Source organism: Oncorhynchus keta, chromosome 18, assembly GCF_023373465.1.
Source record: "Oncorhynchus keta strain PuntledgeMale-10-30-2019 chromosome 18, Oket_V2, whole genome shotgun sequence".
Classification (NCBI taxonomy): domain Eukaryota; kingdom Metazoa; phylum Chordata; class Actinopteri; order Salmoniformes; family Salmonidae; genus Oncorhynchus; species Oncorhynchus keta.
In genome coordinates this window covers 99,516-117,084 of record NC_068438.1, presented here as the reverse complement: position 1 = coordinate 117,084, position 17,569 = coordinate 99,516, and the positions used below count along the sequence as shown (strand labels likewise).

At 41.3% G+C, this 17,569-nt stretch overlaps 1 protein-coding gene across 2 annotated transcripts; it reads left to right on the top strand.

Annotated features, from left to right (window-relative positions):
* Nucleotides 1-407: 407 nt before the first annotated feature.
* hcn3 (hyperpolarization activated cyclic nucleotide-gated potassium channel 3) lies at nucleotides 408-16,830 on the top strand. Of its 2 annotated transcripts, none has more exons than XM_035791380.2 (9): nucleotides 408-686; nucleotides 974-1,532; nucleotides 11,094-11,298; nucleotides 12,269-12,493; nucleotides 12,963-13,124; nucleotides 13,364-13,582; nucleotides 13,922-14,068; nucleotides 15,745-15,985; nucleotides 16,336-16,830. In XM_035791380.2, the coding sequence occupies exons 2-9, from the start codon at nucleotides 1,006-1,008 to the stop codon at nucleotides 16,536-16,538; spliced, it is 1,929 nt and encodes a 642-aa protein (XP_035647273.2). In that variant the 5' UTR covers nucleotides 408-686; nucleotides 974-1,005; the 3' UTR covers nucleotides 16,539-16,830. The 2 variants fall into 2 exon arrangements, with proteins under 2 accessions (XP_035647273.2, XP_035647274.2); XM_035791381.2 differs by having other exon boundaries at nucleotides 421-528.
* Nucleotides 16,831-17,569: the final 739 nt, after the last annotated feature.

Sequence of the window (17,569 nt, the reverse complement as noted above, 5' to 3'; positions counted from 1 at the left end):
TAAAGCTACAATCTGCAATATTAAAGCTGATCTACCCCCTAAAGAAATATGTAACGTTTTCTAAAGTATCTAATCTGATTACAATATTTTTGCTTGTAATGTAACTTATTACATTCACATTCAAATTCACTTATTACATAGGGGGCAAGATGTTGCAATACATCTTCAGTTACTGTTAGTTTAGCTTACTCTTTGTTAGTAACTTCAGGCGGTACTTGATTTTTTTAAAGGAAGATTACCCCTCTAAGATCTCCATCTCCTTGTGCAATGTTGGTGTTGTCCCCCTGTCATTTGTTGCTCCTTTAGCAACAGGTAAACTTTGCAAATCCGACACGTGCGCCTTCGAGAGTCTCGGTTGGAGCGGGACATTCCGTAGTAGAAGGATGAGAGAGGTGACAGGAACTCTGCAGTCATGACAACAATCCGATTACATTGAGACACTTATCTGTGCAGGCTATTTATGCGCATACCAGCAGTGCTTAGGAGCAAGACCCACTTAGAAGAACCGTCGCATGCACTGAACAAGGGGTATTTATTTGTATTTTTATACTAATTGTAATAGAACTAAAGAGAAAGTATTTATTGAGCAACATTGCAACTTTTCTTTGAGCTAGCCTACCTATGTATGGAGGAATTATCTGTGGACATTTAGGCTATCAAGTGGAGGACACTACGCGCAAGAAAAGGTTGCCAAATTTTAAGGATTTCATCAAATGCATATTGTTGATTCGAAGTTTTCTTTTGAACAGTAATCATGTCAAATGTACGCATCAGGCTATATTTATGTTGGGTTTTAACGTGCATTCGCGCGTTTCGACGGGCTGCAGAATAGCCTGACCAAAATAGGCATAGGCCGATTCTTTTTACTGTCGTCTTGTTCCTTGAGGCAAGTTCTGAAAAACATATATAGAAATCTAGTTTCTGTTTTTTATATTGGAAGAAAAAGCAACTGTGCTAATCCTCTGTCATTCAGGGGCTGATGAAGGTAACCTACATGGTGTAAAGATGGATACTAGTCCTACAAGAAGTATTGATGGACAGACATGTGTGGGGGAGAGCCCTGCCCGCAATGGGGAGTCCAGGCACCGAGGCAGCACCAGGGGCAGCTTCCACGCAGTTGCCACATGGAGCTCATCCTCCCAGTCCTCCCAAAAGGAAGATCTGGGGAGCAATGTTAGTAAGAGACTTAATTCTATTGTCAACTCCCAATACAATGACCATCACAGCACCACAGCAGATCCCAAGGGCCAACTGTGGGTGTCAGCAGAACCTGACACAACCACCACCAATACCGCCACTACCACATTCTCCAAGGGAGCAGAAGTCATCACTTCTACTCAGGCCTCAGAGACGGAGGAGAATGACCATGTGGACCAGTCCACCTACTTTCAGAGGCAGTTTGGGGCGCTGCTCCAGCCAGGGGTCAACAAGTTCTCCCTGCGCATGTTTGGTAGTCACAAGGGCGTGGCAGCGGAGCAGGCCAGGGTCAAATCCTTTGGAGTGTGGATCATCCACCCCTACAGTGACTTCAGGTAACTCAGAGAAGTGGGAGTGGAACAGGGCTACATAGAGAGCACAGAGGATTGGAAAAATAAAAAGAAGCCTAGACTGGCAAGACCAATGGGGGAGGCCAAACAGATTTTTCAATGACTCAGATTAATAATCCAGTTCAAATTAAACCATCCATGATGCAATTTTGGTTCAGATTAGATAGAACCATTCATGATAACATGCTATTTCTTGTCCATAACTTCTAAACATTTCATAGCAACTAAAAAATGCTTTATTATTTAGGCCTATCACAAACTAGTTACATCAAGGACAGTGTTCTGGACACAGATTACACCTCGTCCTGGAGTCAAAAGCAAGAAAATGCTTTTTAGTCTAGAAAAAGCAAGATCAATGGAGAATCTCCATTGAAAAAGCTTTTTAGTCCAGGAGTAGGCTTGACTTCTGTACTGGAAACTGTCCCCAAGTGTACAGTAAGTAGACAGATGTTAGAGGGTAAAAATCTGCTATGATTTATTTTTCAAGGTCAGCCTGCACTGTCGATAAGAAGATAAAGGGATTTGATTAGTGATACAGTATATTGAATGAGATCATCTGGATTAGAGCAGAACCCTGCATACCTTTGTCTCGCCCTGTCTGTAAACCTAACCCTAAAGGAAATGTTAAAATCCCATGCATGTACTAATCCAAACTCCCACAAAAGTTGCAATCAATTGAAGAATCTTCGTTCGTTTTCAATTGGAGCGGGTTCAGCTTTTAAGATTTTTATCCAAACACTTTTCAAGGAACATATAGTAAAGCCAGTCAAAGGCTGTGCCTTTGGGGTTAATGTCTATATATACACATCATACATTTTCCACACATACTCAACACTATATAGGTCAATGCCAGACAGTGAGGTTAAATCCATGCTAAGGGATTATTGCCAACAAAAAGAAACCCCATAATTTCAATCTTGCCCTGTATTATGTCATAAATACTGAGACAGATGAGAGGAAGATTACTGTAGGTCTGCCCTCTGCAACCTTATGTTCAACCTTCACTTTAATGGGAGTGGGTTTTGAAAACATACATCTACACATCCAATTGATTTCTTTACCAATATTATCAATCTAAAAAGGAAATACTGTTCTGAAACAGTATTTGAGCACACGTGCTCAAATAAGGGCAAGTGAGAATATACTGTCTTGTTGTGGATTTACAGTACAACTACAAACAGCTAATTTGAAACTGCCATTACTTGAATGCAGGTAAAAAAAACTTAGAGGAATGGAGGCCGGGGGAAAGTAAGCCGGTAAGGTCTGGTATGGTACGGTATGGAGTAACGGCGAAATAAAAAAATAAATAGTGTCCGTACAGGGCAACGTACCGGTAAGACATGAGCCTATTACAATAATTAAAACAAAGATGTCAAGAAAACTATTAGGCTATTACACTATAATTTATCATTACTGCCTGTCAGCCGCATGAAAACTTTTTCCAAAGTAACTTCAATTAAGAAAACTATATTTTACTAGCTTTGGTGTAGATCAACTTCTTCCAGTGTGATGTAATTGGTAGCTTGGTAAACTATATTTTCAGAGCAGCTTCCCCAACACTGCTTTTAAGCCAATAGAAAATTTTGTACAAGTGTGTGCACACAGATGAGGTCCCGTACCAGGAAGAAATTAAATCTACTTTCACCACTGCTTACATCCCAAGTGGCACTCTATTCTGGCACTCTATTACATTTTATAGTGCACTTCTTTTGACCGTAGCTCAAAGGGCCCTTGTCAGAAGTAGTGCACTATAGGGTGCCATTGGACGCAGGCATTCAAAGCGATCCACTGAGTGACTGAGACCACATTGGACAGCAATTACACCCAAACCAAGTACACATTGCAAACTTAGACATGAGACAATGAGAGCTTATGTGACGACATGCAGTCATCTCTGTATGTACTGTAGACGTCTTGGAGTGTTCCGAGCTTTAGTGTACTAACTAGTGCATTATTAAACCAATTTATATTGTACTGTAGCCGACCCTCTGTTTTTCTTCATGCAAGTTTTCTGAGGATGCTGTAGGCCTACTTGGTGTAATGTACATTTTTAATGAATGGCTTTCCTTTTACAGCAGGGAGTGTCTGTGTTAGGCTCAGTAGCACTCAGAAACAACTCATTGGACATCTATCACTGTTCTGAGTGGATGGGCTTGCTTGGCCTTTATCTTTGTGACACTATTATGTCAAGGGGTACTCCTGTCACTTGAGTTCAAATTTCACTCGACATACATTTAAATTTAGTGGCAACAAGTGTCTGACAGTTACGAGAGCATTTAGAACAGGGGAAATGCTGATGTCATACAATAGATATGGGTATTTCTATAAATAATGGGGCCAATGTGTGACATTGGGATCAACATTTCAAAATGGGTAGAATTTAAAAAAATACATGTATGCAGTTCCACATGAGTATTTCGAGGAATATATGTAAATTGACCCATAACTCCACCTATACAACAACATACATCCTTCAAGCAGGGTTCATACAGACATTGGCAAGTCAAATTCAAGGACTTTCGGTGACTTTTTCAAACACTTAATTGTAATTTAAGGACCTCAATATTATACAATTGTATAATTTATTTAATTGTACATATAAGGCCTAATATAGAACCCCCCCATCCCCCCCAAAAAGTTTGTAAAAATTGTACAAGAAGTAGGCCATCGCCACTTTAAGAACTATTACTTGCATTGATATTCAAATTATTATTACATTCTAAAAGATGTGAGAATAATGTGGACTTGCCTGACTAAATAAATTGGATTCATTTTTCTGTAGCCTATGTGTGTGTGTGTGTGTGTGTGTATGTATATATATATATATGTATATATATATATATATATATATATAAAGTGGGGCAAAAAAAGTATTTAGTCAGCCACCAATTGTTAAAGTTCTCCCACTTAAAAAGATGAGAGAGGCCTGTAATTTTTATCATAGGTACACTTCAACTATGAAAGACAAAATGAGAAAAAAATCAAGAAAATCACATTGTAGGATTTTTAATGAATTTATTTGCAAATTATGGTGGAAAATAAGTATTTGGTCAATAACAAAAGTTTATCTCAATACTTTGTTATATACCCTTTGTTGGCAATGACAGAGGTCAAACGTTTTCTGTAAGTCTTCACAAGGTTTTCACACACTGTTGCTGGTATTTTGGCCCATTCCTCCATGCATATCTCCTCTAGAGCAGTGATGTTTTGGGGCTGTTGCTGGGCAACACAGACTTTCAACTCCCTCCAAAGATTTTCTATGCCACTCCAGGACCTTGAAATGCTTCTTACGAAGCCACTCCTTCGTTGCCCGGGCGGTGTGTTTGGGATCATTGTCATGCTGAAAGACCCAGCCACATTTCATCTTCAATGCCCTTGCTGATGGTAGGCTTTGTTACTTTGGTCCCAGCTCTCTGCAGGTCATTCACTAGGTCCCCCCGTGTGGTTCTGGGATTTTTGCTCACCGTTCTTGTGATCGTTTTGATCCCACGGGGTGAGATCTTGCGTGCAGCCCCAGATCGAGGGAGATTATCAGTGGCCTTGTATGTCTTCCATTTCCTAATAATTGCTCCCATAGTTGATTTCTTCAAACCAAGCTGCTTACCTATTGTAGATTCAATCTCCCCAGCCTGGTGCAGGTCTACAATTTTGTTTCTGGTGTCCTTTGACAGCTATTTGGTCTTGGCCATAGTGGAGTTTGGAGTGTGACTGTTTGAGGTTGTGGACAGGTGTCTTTTATACTGATAACAAGTTCAAACAGGTGCCATTAATACGAGTGGAGGACAGAGGAGCCTCTTAAATAAGAAGTTACAGGTCTGTGAGAGCCAGAAATCTTGCTTGTTTGTAGGTGACCAAATACTTATTTTCCACCATAATTTGCAAATAAATTAATAAAAAATCCTACAATGTGATTTCTGGATTTTCTTTCTCATTTTGTCTGTCATAGTTGAAGGGTACCTATGATGAAAATTACAGGCCTCTCTCATCTTTTTAAGTGGGAGAACTTTCACAATTGGTGGCTGACTAAATACTTTTTTGCCCCACTTTATATATATATATATATATAACCTTGATTTAACTAGGCAAGTCAGTTAAGAACAAATTCTTATTTACAATGACAGTCTACCGGGGAACGGGCAGAACGCCAGATTTTTATCTTGTCAGCTCGGGGATTCAGTTCAGCAACCTTTCGGTTACTGGCCCAATGCTCTAACCACAAGCTACCAAAAAAACAGGTTCCTTTTGTAATGGAAGGATTTTTATGGAAGGCCAATTTGAAGCCAGCATTGGATGTTGTTGTCCTCGTAATAACCGCACATGGTTTTACGGCAACAGAGTAGCGCAACACCACTCAATTGAAGTGGCGGGAAAAAAACAAAAATGGCCAGGCACATCTCTAACAAAAACTGATTCACGGAAACGTATAAGGGACCAGGAGAACTTATACATTGGCTACGCTAATTACAAGGCCTTTTCAAATACCACATTGAGGAAATGTATGATTTTCAGGTAGGCCTTGAAGGTCAAAAAATATAGTTCAAGTAACGTTAGACTACTTCAAGCCCCTTGTATTGTTTAAAATAGCAGGTTAACTTATTCTGTTGGGGTGAAACCATTTCATTACTCGATCATATTTTGAAGAAGCCCACTAGGCATGGTAATTTGTTGTAAATATAATTAATTTGGGATACCGTAGGATTTTGCGCATTACACAATTACGCACACTGCACAGTATGACTCGGTGTCCAGTCCGAGGCACAAAAACATTACCTTGATGCTTTTTCTGTTAAATCTAACGAGACCATACTGTCAATCAAGCAGAAAACAACAGAAAATCAGCATCAATTCGCTAGGGATATTAGATCCAACGTGGATCCAGGCACAACTGTCTTCACCGGTGTAACGAATACACCAAAGTATTCTGGACATTCCTCCAGAACACCTTTTTTTCCTGCACTTGGACTTTTGTTGCATCGCATGCGCTATGACTATGACAACAGCCAGGGCCGGCGTTATGGGCGGGCCTTACACGGAACCCAAACCGGCTGCGCGCGTGCGTCATCGTGCATACATTTATTTTGTCCCCCCACACCAAACGCGATCATGACATGCAGGTTAAAATATCAAAACAAACTCTGAACAAATTATATTAATTTGGGGACAGGTCGAAAAGCATTAAACATTTATGGCAATTTAGCTAGTTAGCTTGCACTTGCTAGCTAATTAGCCTATTTAGCTAGCTTGCTGTTGCTAGCTAATTTGTCCTGGGATATAAACATTAAGTTGTTATTTTACCTGAAATGCACAAGGTCCTCTACTCCACCAATTAATCCAAGCATAAAACTGTCAACCAAATCGTTTCTAGTTATCTCTCTTCCTTCCAGGCTTTTTCTTCTCTTGACTTTATATTGCAATTGGCAACTTTCATAAATTAGGTGCATTACCGCCACTGACCTCGTTCATCTTTCAGTCACCCACGTGGTTATAACCAATGAGGAGATGGTACGTGGGTACCTGCTTCTATAAACCAATGAGAAGATGGGAGAGGCAGGACTTGCAGTGCGATCTGCTCACAAATAGAACTGATTTCTATTTTTGCCTTTGGCAACGCAGACACTCATTGGCGCACGCGAGCAGTGTGGGTGCAACAATTGAATAACATAGATTTCTACATGTATTTTGCAACGCTCGTGCATGCGACGCGAGCGGTGTGGTTAGCCTGTTAGGGGACCTGGCCACTCTACCGTACTGCCTTGCCCATCCAAAAACATTGAAATAATGGTAATTTAGTTGACCGAGACGAGTGCCGACAGAATAGAAAAAGACGCATCAATTTCAGTTAAAGCATCCGAGTGAGCGAAACAGCGCCCCTCTGTATCAGTATGTGTATGTATCTGATGCTGTTTGGACCAAAAGAGTATGCCATGTCATACTATTTCTGTCCAGACAGCATCAGACACATGTGCTACATATTAGAGGGGCGCTGTTTTGCTCGCTCGGATGCTTTCTCCGGTGTTATAGTTTTAGCAGAGTAGATGAGGTGAAGCGAGAGGGCTCACTCTCGCCTAAATCTGTCCAGTATAAACACAAATGCGTTTCTATGGGAATAATATGCAGACCCAAGCTTGTCGCTTGGACAAATATTCCATTGTTTGGGCGGAGACATGAGCATCTCGTCATTATATATTGATCTCTGGTTTCAACCTCTTGCGAATTGGAAAGGAACGTTGGCGGGAACACAGTGCAATGTTAGGATGCTGGATTGCCCTAAAGTTAATAGATGATTCGCCAAAATTCTACAATTACTTCTGTCTAAATAAAATCATTCAAAATACTTCCCCAGGGAGCATGACTTAACCTCAGAGGATCATTCGCTTCTTACATTTTTTTTGTGGTGGATTGTTTCAAATCACAAGTGTGTTTGGGAAGCCCGAAATGTGGGTAGTGCACGTGACAATAGGTCTAGCTGATTGAGTAGCACCTGTCAGTGAAACGCGTCTAAAATATGTGTGAAGATAATGTGTATTGAGTATAATAAAAAAGGTTGCCTCAAGAAGAGGATGGAACTGTGGCGAAGATGGTGTGTCTCCAGAATGCATGCATACTGTATGTAGGAAAGTGCCCATTTGGCAATGTATTATTCCTGATTGTTTTAGCTCACCACTAATTTTTTCTTCGCCTCAAACAAGTCAACAAAGTCAGATTTTTTTAACATCCATTGGGAATGATAGTTCCTCAGTATTTGAAAAATCACTCCCTGCCTCGATAATCACCAAGCCGCGATGTGAAAGAGCAATATATCATGATCTGATGACCCCATATATCCAGTAGAAACGTCATTAAAAAACAGCTTTCTGTCCGGAGTTCACCGGCCAGTTCACCGGCGCAGGAAAGTTTGAGGTCACGGCGGAATAGGCTAGTTGATACAATGTTTACTTCTTGAAACTTCTTGAAACTTCTTGATGCACCCATCCCGTTAGCGGGATCATTTTCGTCAACCACCGTTGAATTGCAGAGCGCCAAATTCAAATTAAATCACTAAAAATATTTAATTTTCATGAAATCACAAGTGCAATATAGCAAAACACAGGTTAGCTTGTTGTTAATCCACCTGGCGTGTCAGATTTCAATAAAGCTTTTCGGCGAAAGTATACCAAGCGTTTATGTAAGCACATCTCTCTCAGTATGCAAAATATTACAAACAGCTAGCAGCCAATAAGATTGATCACGAAAGTCAGAAAATAAATAAATTAAATCGCTTACCTTTGATGATCTTCGGATGTTTGCACTCAAAAATATCAAAAATACCTCCATTTGGTTGGCGCGTTATGTTCAGAAATCAACAGGCTCGAGCGGTCACGACATCGCAGACGAAAATTCCAAATAGTATCTGTAATGTTCGTAGAAACATTTCAAACGTTTTTTTATAATCAATCCTCAGGTTGTTTTTACAATATATAATCGATAATATATCAACCGGGAATGTAGCTTCTTCAATAGGAGAGAGAGAAAATGGCTGCTCCAAGCTGTTGCGCATACAAAACGCTGCTGGCACCCAGCCATGTGATCTTTCTCGCTAATTTAAAAAAATAAAAGCCTGAAACTATGTCTAAAGACTGTTCACACCATGGGGAAGCCATAGGAAAAGGAATCTGGTTGATATCCCTTTAAATGGAGCAAAGGCAGGCAATGGAACATGGAGCTTTCAAAATAGAGGCCACTTCCTGGTTTGATTTTCCTCAGGTTTTCGCCTGCAATATCAGTTGTGTTAGACTCACAGACAATATTTTGACAGTTTTGGAAACTTTAGAGTGTTTTCTATCCTAATCTGACAATTATATGCATTTTCTAGATTCTGATTCTGAGAAATAGACAGTTTAATTTGGGTATGTTTTTCATCCAAAAATCTAAATACTGCCCCCTGCACTCAGGAGGTGTTAACTACAGCGTGAGCTCTTGATACAATGTTGAACTTCACAAGCCATAGCGCAAGTCAAGACAGATAGAAAGGGACAGACAGACGAAGAAGAGATTCATTTGATTGAAAGAACCAACATTTTCATCAGGATATTTTCTACTGTTTTTATTTTGTCGGCTTTAGTCCTATGTATTTTACTTAATGAATGATAGAGTATAGGCCTATAATTTCCATCTCTGAGTTACAGTATATGCTCTCATTTATTTAGCCACCAGCAGACAAACCAGAACACGCCATACACTCACCTAGATGAGCTGGATCACAGTCCAGGCCTAAGGGTAAGGGGTGCAGAATTGAGACATGAGCCAACTGAAGGTGAGGCTTCTACCCCACCAAGCTCTCCAGCTCGTGGCCCTAATCCTACCCCTGTCAGAGCCAATAGTTACTCACGGGTGGGTCGGCTGTGCAAGCCACCGGACAGGCTTACTCTGTAAGCAAGAGACTGTGTTAACTTGTCCTCTGCTTGTATAAAAAAAGGAAGATGACAACTGAAGTAAAAATAAAATGTCATGCTTTTTTCAAATGTTATGACTTGACTGTTAAGAACTTAATGTTATGCCGTTATGTTTGCACTTTCTATTGAAAAGGATGATGTTACGGAGTCTAGTTGATAGGTAATCGACCAGCAGATCACAGTGTATCAATTTGTCCATATGGCAGAGGCTAGGCTATAGCCATAGTTGGAATTTTACATTTTTATCATTTTACTTCAGATTTGTACGAGTAACCACGTGACAATGATTTTGAGAAACGAAAAGATTATTATGGAAATAAAAACTGTTCCACGAAAATGTGCATATATAAATATTCATAACTGGCATGCAGAGCGGTAGAAATGGTAGGATAAATTGTAAACTTCCCCAAACCTGAAACTCACGAGTTGCCTATGGTCTTTACTATTACACCCATTTAAAAAATGCGTGCAAGTGCGCACATAGGAGGTCCCGTGAAAAAATGGGCCCGTCTATGGAAATCAAATGAATGCCTGTCCAACTGATTTTGGGGGGAGTTGTGTGCCAATGAAAACTATTTTACCCCATAACCGGCCGTCATTGTAAATAAGAATTTGTTCCTAACTGACTTGCCTAGGTTAAAGGTTAAGTAAAAATAAAAAAAATAAAAAAAACATATAGAGTTATGAAATGTTATGTAGTTACACTGCATTTTTGAGACCTCTATGCAAAAAAACTGTCCAACAACTATATCCAGGATTCTTACAGGGTTCACGTTAGATGTGTGATTTCAGTGATTAATGCTTAATATATGATATAACAACAATTTACATTGCTATAAATGCATTGACAGAACAGTAATGTTTTTTGACACAGCTATAACAAGTTGCTCGGTGTAGTTAAGCCTCTCTGGTACCTACGTTTATAGAAAGAGCCATAGTGAATTTCACTATTCTGGATCCTGAAGTTTGACAGTAACTTTACATACTGTGGAAACACAATACTTTAATTTGATGTGGAAATACAAGATGTAACAATGTACTTCTCTCTCAGCCTGTTCCCAGATCTATTTGTGCTCTTCCCAACTCCCTGACCTCAACCCCCCGTCCTATCCAGGTTCTATTGGGACATTGTGATGCTACTCCTGATGATGTGCAACCTGGTCATCCTCCCCTGGGGCATCACCTTCTTTGAAGACCAGAAAACATTGCCCTGGATCTCGTTCAACGTCATCTCTGACACCTGCTTCCTGGTCGACCTGGTCCTCAACTTCCGCACGGGCGTCCTAGAGGGAGACGACCAGATCATCCTGGACCCCAAGGTTACATTTCACTAATTTTCAAAACAGCTGGAAACAAAGGGGGATATTGGCAAATGGGAGAACAGTAAGAAGGGTGGACACAGGTATTTCAAATCAAATTTTATTGGTCACATGTTGAGAATACAACAGGTGTAGATTTTTACTTTGAAATGCTTACTTATGAGCCCATTCCCAACAATGCAGAGTTAAAAAATACAATTAATTGCTAAACAAAAAATGAAATAGTAACACAATTAAAACAATACCAGTGCCGGGTAAAAAGTAGTTGAGATAATACAGTATGTACATGTGGATACATAAGGATAAAAGTGGCTAGGCAATCAGGATATTTCATGTAAATTGTCCAGGTAGCCATGTTACTAACTGTTCATTCGTCTTAAGGCTTGAGGGTAGAAGCTGTTCAGGTGCCTTTTGGTCCCAGACTTGGCACTCCGGTACTGCTTGCTGTGCGGTAGCAGAGAGAACAGTCTATGACTTGAGTGGCTGGAGTCTTTGACAATTTTTAGGGCCTTCCTCTGACACTGCCTGGTATATAGGTCCTGGATGGTAAGGAGTTCGGCCCCAGTGATGTACTGGGCCTTATGCACTACCCTCTTTAGCTCCTTACAGTCAGATGCCGAGCAGATGCCATACCAAGCGGGGATGCAGCCAGTCAAGATGCTCTCAATGGTGCATCTGAACCCCAGTCTCCGGTGGGGAGTATGTGTGCCTGGCCGGGAGTGTTATTGCTAGTGACAGGCTTTGCTGCATTAGCCTCTCAAGTCCACTGTTATTTTACTACCAATATCTATTTACACCTTGTCTAGAAATTATTATTATATATGTTTTATTTGTTATTATTCATTTTGTAGCTAGGTGAAACCCTTTGCACCAATGCATTTTATTGTATGAAATGTGCTTAACAAATACAGTTTGAGTCAGTGATTTAATGAAGGTCAAATCAATCAGTCTATCAATAATTTAATCATAGGTGATCCGTATGCGTTACCTGAAGACTTGGTTCGTGGTGGACTTCATCTCCTCCATCCCAATGGACTACATCTTCCTGATAGTGGACCTGGAGGCCCAGATGGAGGCTTCGGATGTGTACCGCACGGCCCGTGCTCTCCGTATCGTCCGCTTCACCAAGATCCTCAGCCTGCTGCGCCTCCTGAGACTGTCCCGCTTCATCCGCTACATCCATCAGTGGGAGGAGGTGAGGGAGAGGGGGAAGGATAGAGTTTTATTGTGGACTGTGAGCATATTTCATGTAGGATAAGGCTATATACTTAAACACTGTGTTACACACTCACATTGTAAAATCACTCAGTCAAAGATTCACTCATACTCATACTGTCTAGAAATGGATCCAATAGCCATACCGCTCACTGTATTCATGCTAATAGAGAGGTATGGCTATTGGATCCAATTTCTAGACAGTATGAGTATGAGTGGATCTTTGACTGAGTGATTTTACAATGTGAGTGTGTATACCAATTAATCTGTGTCCCAAATGGCACCCTGTCACCTTTAAAATGCTCTACTTTTGACCAGAGCCCTATGGGACCTGGTCAAAAGTATTGCACTAATGAGGGAGTAGGGTGCCATTTTAGAGACAACCATTGTAAGTCCTTGCCAGTGTTGACATTCCTCACTATAACTATAACAAATTTTCTCCCTCTCAGATATTCCACATGACCTATGACCTGGCCAGTGCTGTTGTGCGTATAGTAAACCTGATTGGTATGATGCTACTGCTGTGCCATTGGGACGGCTGCATGCAATTCATGGTGCCCATGTTGCAGGATTTCCCACCAGATTGCTGGGTTACCAAGAACAACATGGTGGTGAGTGAGGACTGGAAGGTGGCGAATTCCCATTGTGGTTTATAACAATAAATAATCATAATACATTTTATTTTAATCACCTTTCAAAACACCCAAAGTTAATTTACATAGTTAGCAAGATAATCAGCCAGGTAAGAAAGCAATCAAATTATCCTGCACATTGAATTCATCCTATTCAATATGACACCCCTTTGCTACTTCAGTCTTGCCTCCTCACCCCTTGTTTCTCTCTTTCACAGAATTCCACATGGCATTTACAGTACTCATATGCCTTGTTCATGGCAATGAGTCACATGTTGTGTATAGGATATGGTGCCCAGGCTCCCGAGGGCATGACGGACGTATGGCTGACTATCATGAGTATGATTGTGGGTGCCACCTGCTATGCCATGTTTCTGGGCCATGCCGCCAACCTGGTTCAGTCCATAGACGCCTCCCGACGACAGTATCAAGACAAGGTACCCAGCTCTTTGACTCACATGAGCAGAGTACTTTTACAAATAGATGAGAAAAATATACTCTAGTACATTGTTGTTCTTTCTTGTTGTTCACATAAATCTACATTTTACATTAAATATGTACAGTTTGCTGCCCTCTTTTTAAAATATTGTTTTAATTAACCTTTATTTAACTAGGCAAGTCAGTTAAGAACACATTCTTATTTACAATGATGGCCTCTTAGCCAGGTCTCCCTTGTAAAAGAGTTATTCTGACCTCAACAGGACTTACTGGATAAGGTTAAAACAAATTAAACACACATACTCACAATGTTCTCTGCCTGGAACCCATGTTTTCAGTATAAGCAGGTGGAGCAGTACATGTCGTTCCATAAGCTGCCGGCGGACGTGAGGCAGAGGATCCATGAGTACTATGAGATTCGCTTCCAGGGCAAGATGTTTGACGAAGACAGTATTCTGGGAGAACTCAGCGACCCGCTCAAGGAGGTCTCTTCCATTACACCTCAATCTCTTCTCTGTCTCTCTCTCTCTTTCACTCTCTCTCTGTCTATACCCTTACATACTTGCCATTTCCCCTTTCAAAACAGTTGGAGCAAACATACACTAACGGACAAAAGTTTTAAAACACTTACTCATTCAAGGGTTTTTCTTTATTTTTACTATTATCAACATTGTAGAAAAATAGTGACAGACATCAAAACTATTAAATAACACATATGGAATCATGTAATAACCAAAAAAGTGTTAAACATATCTAAATATATTTTAGCCTTGATGACAGCTTTGCACACTCTGGGCATTCTCTCAACCAGATTCACCTGGAATGCTTTTACAACAGTCTTGAAGGAGTTCCCACATATGCTGAGCACTTGTTAGCTGCTTTTCCTTCACTCTGCGGTCCAACTCATCCCAAACCATGTCAATTTGTTTGAGGTCGGGGGATTGTGGAGGCTAGGTCATCTGATGCAGCACTCCATCACTCTCCTTCTTGGTCAAATAGCCCTTACACAGCCTGGAGGTGTGTTGGGTCATTGTCCTGTTGAATAACAAATGATAGTTCCACTAATCCTCAACCAGATGGGATGGCATATCGCTGCAGAATGCTGTGGTAGCCATGCTGGTTAAGTGTGCCTTGAATTCCAAATAAATCACAGACAGTGTCACCTGCAAAGCACCCCCACACCGTAGCACCTCCTCCTCCGTGCTTTTACAGTGGGAATTACACATGCCGAGATCATCCGTTCACCCACACCGCATCTCTTAAAGATATGGCGGTTGGAACCAAAAATCTCCAATTTGGACTCCAGCCCAAAGGACAGATTTCTACCGGTCTAATGTCCATTGCTCGTGTTTCTTGGCCCAAGCAAGCCTCTTCTTCTTATTGGTGTCCTTTAGTGGTGGTTTCTCTGCAAAAATTCGACCATGAAGGCCTGATTCACTCAGTCTCCTCTGAACAGTAGATGTTGAGATGCGTTTGTTTCTTGGGCTGCAATTCCTGATGTTGATAACTCTAATGAACTTAGCCTCTGCAGCAAAGGTAACTCTGGGTCTTCCATTCCTGTAGCGGTCCTCATGAGAGCAAGTTTCATCATAGCGCTTGATGGTTTTTGCGACAGCACTTGAAGAAACTTTCAAGTTCTTGACATTTTCCGTATTGACAGATGACTAATGTCTTAAAGTAATGATGGACTGTTGTTTCTCTTTGCTTATTTGAGCTGTTCTTTCCAAATGAACTTTTAAAGAAGGCCTACCTGTTAATTGAAATGCATTCCAGGGACTACCTTATGAATGTGGTTGAGAGAGTGCAAAGAGTGTGCAAAGCTGTCATCAAGGCAAAGGATGGCTATTTGAAATATAAAATATATTTTGATTTGTTTAACACTTTTTTGGACACTACATTATTCCATATGTGTTATTTCATAGTTTGATGTCTTCACTATTATTCTACAATGTAGAAAATAGTAAAAATACAGAAAAACCCTTGAATGAGTAGGTGTTCTAAAACTTTTGACCGGTAGTGTAGAAAGACAAAGAAAACTATTTATATTTGCCCAAGATGTGGTCTATCTCTGTTTCACTGTCACAGACTATCTACAGTACTCTTGTACTGTACAGACATTCTGTTCTTAATGATTCCTCTCTTCTCTTCTTTTCTCCATTAGGAAATTGTGAGCTTCAACTGCCGTGGGTTGGTAGCCAACATGCCACTATTTGCCAATACAGATCCTCATTTTGTAACGGTGATTTTGACCAAGCTGCGCTTTGAGGTCTTTCAGCCTAATGACTTCATCATACGGGAGGGAACACTGGGGCGGAAGATGTACTTTGTCCAACACGGCTGTGTTACCGTGCTCCCCCGCGGAAAAAAAGAGATACAGCTTAGCGATGGAGCCTACTTTGGGGGTGAGCTGTTTGCGAGTTTGGTTTCAAAGCGCTCACCACCAGTGTGTTACACCCTCTTTTCTCATTCACCCCTTTGATTTACTCTTCTCTCAACTCTCTTCCTTTGTCCTCAAGTCATGTTTCTACTCTCCCCTTGTCTTTCTTCTATCCTTGCCTTCCTCTATATCGCTACTCTTCTTCCCTACTCTTTACTCAATTCTGTTTAATACCCTAGCATCCTAACACTGCGAAACAATCAATGTAACTGTTTTATACAGACAACTTTATTGGGAAATATTATTTACCTTAAACATCACATGCATGTTGAGTACATGGGGATAAACTGAATTAAATCTCCTCTCCTCCCTTAGAGATCTGCCTGCTGACCCGTGGACGTCGGACGGCAAGCGTGAGGGCTGATACGTACTGCCGCCTCTACTCCCTGAGTGTGGACAGCTTCAACGAAGTCCTGGAGGAGCACCCGCTGATGAGGAGGGCCTTTGAGAGCGTGGCTGTGGACCGTCTGGACCGGGTACAGGGGCGAGAACCCTTCATGAGCTTCTCCACAGACTGACTGACACTTATGGGCTCATAGAGGAGAGTTGACACAGGCAGCACAGTGGAAACCTATGTGGCAAGATGGAGGGCATTCAACTGATAAAAATCTGACAGTCAATGGACATGTTGCTCTTGTTTTTAGTTTGGGAACCTACTTATAGAAAGTTATGCTTCAAATACGTTTATTAAGAAGCATATTACAATGGAAACAAGTGTATAAATATATCAATGAGCTTCCCTTTTTAACAGATAAAATAACAGTAACGTACACCAAAACAAAATATGAAATAAAAATTAATAGTACCCCCCTTGTCACGTTCTGTCCATCGTTCGTATGTGTTTTCCTTGTTTTAGTGTTGGTCAGGACGTGAGCTGGGTGGGCATTCTATGTTGTGTGTCTGGTTTGTCTATTTCTATGTTTGGCCTGATATGGTTCTCAATCAGAGGCAGGTGTTAGTCATTGTCTCTGATTGGGAACCATATTTAGGTAGCCTGTTTTGTGTTGGGTTTTGTGGGTGATTGTTCCTGTCTCTGTGTTTTGCACCAGATAGGGCTGTTTTTGGTTTTCCACGTTTATTGTTTTGTAGTGTTCGTGTTTATCCGTTTTTATTAAACATGAGTCAATATAACCACGCTGCGTTTTGGTCCGACTCTCCTTCAGATGAAGAAAACCATGACAGAATCACCCAGGTGTGGTACTAAGTCAGGTAGCAGGCCTGAGCTCACGCCTCGTGCTTATTATAAGCAGCGCATTACTGGTCAGGCACCGTGTTATGGGGGTGTCGCCAGTACGTGCCCATAGCCCGGTGCGCTATAGGGCAGCCCCCCGAAAGTGCCATGCGAGTGTGGGCATTGAGCCAGGGCGTATGGTGCCTGCTCAGCGGGTCTGGTCGCCGGTAAGCAGTTTTGGTCCAGGTTATCCTGCGCCGGCTCTGCGTGCTGTGTCTCCGGGGCGCTGGGAGGGTGCAGTGCGTCCTCTGCCTGCGCTCCGCTCGTGCCGGGCAAATGTGGGAGTGGAGCCTGTGTTTACCCACAGCCCGGTTCAAC

Coding starts and splice junctions, on each gene's coding strand:
- hcn3 (XM_035791380.2), top strand. CDS start 1,006: ATGGATACTAGTCCTACAAGAAGTATTGATGGACAGACATGTGTGGGG. Junction 13,583..13,921: donor GACGACAGTATCAAGACAAG/GTACCCAGCTCT, acceptor CCATGTTTTCAG/TATAAGCAGGTGGAGCAGTA. Junction 14,069..15,744: donor TCAGCGACCCGCTCAAGGAG/GTCTCTTCCATT, acceptor TTTCTCCATTAG/GAAATTGTGAGCTTCAACTG.